At 34.1% G+C, this 3,851-nt stretch overlaps 1 protein-coding gene across 1 annotated transcript; it reads right to left on the bottom strand.

Moving 5' to 3' along the window:
* On the bottom strand, positions 1 to 1,603 carry LOC133546169 (ADP-ribosylation factor-like protein 9). The gene is made up of 3 exons (XM_061892026.1): positions 1,027 to 1,603; positions 779 to 954; positions 1 to 697 (listed from the first exon to the last, which is right to left on the bottom strand). Exons 2-3 carry the CDS (start codon positions 911 to 913, stop codon positions 524 to 526), a joined length of 309 nt encoding a protein of 102 aa, XP_061748010.1. The 5' UTR covers positions 914 to 954; positions 1,027 to 1,603; the 3' UTR covers positions 1 to 523.
* Between the last annotated feature and the right edge of the window lie 2,248 nt (positions 1,604 to 3,851).

The raw sequence follows: 3,851 nt of genomic DNA on the forward strand, positions 1-3,851 counted from the left end.
TGATTTTGCTAACATTTTTATTCAACATTTCCAAAATATCAAAGTGTTAACATTTGCAGCAATAGTACACACTCCACACAAAGAAAAAGTATACATGAAGACAACTATTTGAATACGTCTAAGAAAACATGTGATACGACTAAAACAAAGCCGTTGTAAAAATATATCGCCCTTTATTTGTCGAGAAATATTGCAAAGTGGTGTAAAAATACATTCCAAAAGTTTGGTGTGCTTTCTTCCCTGCTGTTGCCTTTGACTTTGGCGCCTCCTAGCGGTTGGAATGAGTATTAGGGAACAATATGAAATCATGTAGTTTAAAGACTTTTAGGAAAGTAAAAAATATGTGCTTGTGTTGAAAGGTTTTGGTAGAAAAATAAAAACTTGTATTCATATGACATCATTCATGTTTATATGACATCTTTGATGTGTTTGTCAAAGTTGTGAAAAAGGTCCAATGAAGATTTGAATGGATAACAAACTCCAGTTGTGTTGAGAAAATCAAACTCGAAATGATTTGTGACTTTTATTTGCAGCCGGCCAACTGGATGATGAGCTCTCGAGCGTCCCGAACGCCGGAGCTAAGCTCCGCCTCCCCTTTCTTCACGCATGTGCCAATGAGGAACAGCTTGCGGTCTCCCACGCGGGAAAGCTCCAAGGCCTCGTGAAGGTCGGTGATGCCGCAAGCGTCCGGAAGGTCCTGGAAGGTAAGACAAACTTTACTGGGGCTTTTTTTCCCCAGTTAGTGACTTTCTTCAAGCTTCTTCACAGTCGTCCTCACCTGTTTGTTGGCCAGCACCATCAGCGGCAGGCCGGGGTCCGAGGTAAGGAGGTCATGTAGCAGCGTCTTGGCAACGGCGAAGAGGTGCGGGGCGGACGAGTCCACCACAAAAACCATCAGCAGAGCCTTGGACATGTACCTGTGCCAGTGAGGTCTTAGCTCCGCCTTCCCACCAACTGACAGAGAAAAGAAAAGTAGAGTGAGTAAGTGGGATATGCTGACCACTCAGGAGTTCTAAGTGGACTTACTCTCCAGGAAGTCCACCTGCAGGTCTTCCCTGTTGATGCACACAGCGTTGAAGCCCTGTGTGGGCTCCAAGTCCACATCCAGGCTGCCGATGGCCAAGCAGTACAGCAGGCTGGACTTGCCGGCTCCATCGAGACCCAGGACCAGGACCTGGGTGCCCTCTGACTTAACTGGCCTGGGCTGCTGCACAAAGACACGGATGCAGTTTTTAATTGGGTACTTGGATATAGACTTAAGTTACAAATCCTTAGGATCTTTCATGTTGTCATTTGGTTCACTGGAATGCTTCAAATCCCATTACAGAAGAGAAAGCACCAGAGGAATCCCAGCACTTCCTACACGGCCCAGGAGGAGAACCCCAGGGATCAATCCTGAGTCCCCTGGTGTTCAGAGTTGAGTCAACTCGAAATATGGGACAAAAAGCCTTTCCCCTATTGTTAAAGTCTCTCTCTCTCTCTCTCTCTCTCTCTCTCTCTCTCTCTCTCTCTCCCTCATTTCTCTCATTTCTCTCTCTCTCTTTCTCTTTGTATGAAAGTTTGAATGAACGTATGTTAGTATGTTGAATGAATGTATGTTAGTATGTTGAAAGAAAGTATGTTGAATAAATGTTAGTATATTAAAAGAAAGTATGTTGAATGTATGTTAGTATGTTGAATGAAAGTATGTTAAAAGAAAGTATGTTGAATGTATTTGTTAGTATGTTAAATGAAAGTATGTTGAATTAATGTATGTTAGTATGTTGAAAGAATGTATGTTGAATGAATGAATGTATGAAAGTATGTTGAATGAATGTATGAAAGCATGTTGAATGTATGTTAATATGTTGAATGAATTTATGTTAGTATGTTGAATGAATGAATGTATGAAAGTATGTTGAATGAATGTATGAAAGCATGTTGAATGAATTTATGTTAGTATGTTGAATGAAAGTATGTTGAATGAATGTATGTTAGTATGTTGAATGAAAGTATGTTGAATGAATGTATGTTAGTATGTTGAATGAATGTATGTTAGTATGTTGAATGAAAGTATGTTGAATGAATGTATGTTAGTATGTTGAATGAATGTATGTTAGTATGTTGAATGAATGTATGTTAGTATGTTGAATGAAAGTATGTTAGTATGTTGAATGAAAGTATGTCGAATGAATATATGTTAGTTTGTTGAATGAAAGTATGTTGAATGAATGTATGTTAGTAGTTGAATGAAAGTATGTCGAATGAATGTATGTTAGTATGTTGAATGAATGTATGTTAGTATGTTGAATGAAAGTATGTTGAATGAATGTATGTTAGTATGTTGAATGAAAGTTTGTTAGTTTGTTGAATGAAAGTCTGTTGAATGAATGTATGTTAGTATGTTGAATGAAAGTATGTTAGTTTGTTGAATGAAAGTATGTTGAATGAATGTATGTTAGTATGTTGAATGAAAGTATGTCGAAAGAATGTATGTTAGTTTGTTGAATGAAAGTATGTTGAATGAATGTATGTTAGTTTGTTGAATGAAAGTATGTTGAATGAATGTATGTTAGTATGTTGAATGAAAGTATGTCGAATGAATGTATGTTAGTATGTTGAATGAAAGTATGTTAGTTTGTTGAATGAAAGTATGTTGAATGAATGTATGTTAGTATGTTGAATGAATGTATATTAGTATGTTGAATGAAAGTATGTTAGTTTGTTGAATGAAAGTATGTTGAATGAATGTATGTTAGTTTGTTGAATGAAAGTATGTTGAATGAATGTATGTTAGTAGTCGAATGAAAGTATGTCGAATGAATGTATGTTAGTATGTTGAATGAAAGTATCTTAGTATGTTGAATGAAAGTATGTTAGTATGTTGAATGAAAGTATGTTGAATGAATGTATGTTAGTATGTTGAATGAAAGTATGTTAGTTTGTTGAATGAAAGTATGTTGAATGAATGTATGTTAGTATGTTGAATGAAAGTATGTTAGTTTGTTGAATGAAAGTATGTTGAATGAATGTATGTTAATATGTTGAATGAAAGTATGTTAGTATGTTGAATGAAAGTATGTTAGTTTGTTGAATGAAAGTATGTCGAATGAATGTATGTTAATTTGTTGAATGAAAGTATGTTGAATGAATGTATGTTAGTATGTTGAATGAAAGTATGTTAGTATGTTGAATGAAAGTATGTTGAATGAATGTATGTTAGTATGTTGAATGAAAGTATGTTAGTTTGTTGAATGAAAGTATGTTGAATGAATGTATGTTAGTATGTTGAATGAAAGTATGTTAGTTTGTTGAATGAAAGTATGTTGAATGAATGTATGTTAGTATGTTGAATGAAAGTATGTTAGTTTGTTGAATGAAAGTATGTCGAATGAATGTATGTTAATTTGTTGAATGAAAGTATGTTGAATGAATGTATGTTAGTTTGTTGAATGAAAGTATGTCGAATGAATGTATGTTAATTTGTTGAATGAAAGTATGTTGAATGAATATATGTTAGTTTGTTGAATGAAAGTATGTTGAATGAATGTATGTTAGTAGTTGAATGAAAGTATGTTGAATGAATGTATGTTAGTATGTTGAATGAAAGTATGTTAGTTTGTTGAATGAATGTATGTTAGTATGTTGAATGAAAGTATGTTAGTTTGTTGAATGAAAGTATGTCGAATGAATGTATGTTAGTTTGTTGAATGAAAGTATGTTGAATTAATGTATGTTAGTTTGTTGAATGAAAGTATGTTGAATGAATGTATGTTAGTAGTTGAATGAAAGTATGTCGAATGAATGTATGTTAGTATGTTGAATGAATGTATGTTAGTATGTTGAATGAAAGTATGTTGATTGAATGTATG

Source organism: Nerophis ophidion, linkage group LG29 (assembly GCF_033978795.1).
Source record: "Nerophis ophidion isolate RoL-2023_Sa linkage group LG29, RoL_Noph_v1.0, whole genome shotgun sequence".
NCBI lineage: Eukaryota > Metazoa > Chordata > Actinopteri > Syngnathiformes > Syngnathidae > Nerophis > Nerophis ophidion.

Excerpts from the sequence above, each read along its gene's own strand:
- LOC133546169 (XM_061892026.1), bottom strand. The coding sequence starts at position 913 with ATGTCCAAGGCTCTGCTGATGGTTTTTGTGGTGGACTCGTCCGCCCCG. Across the intron at positions 698-778 it reads TGGTGCTGGCCAACAAACAG|GACCTTCCGGACGCTTGCGG; the intron begins GTGAGGACGACT and ends CTTACCTTCCAG.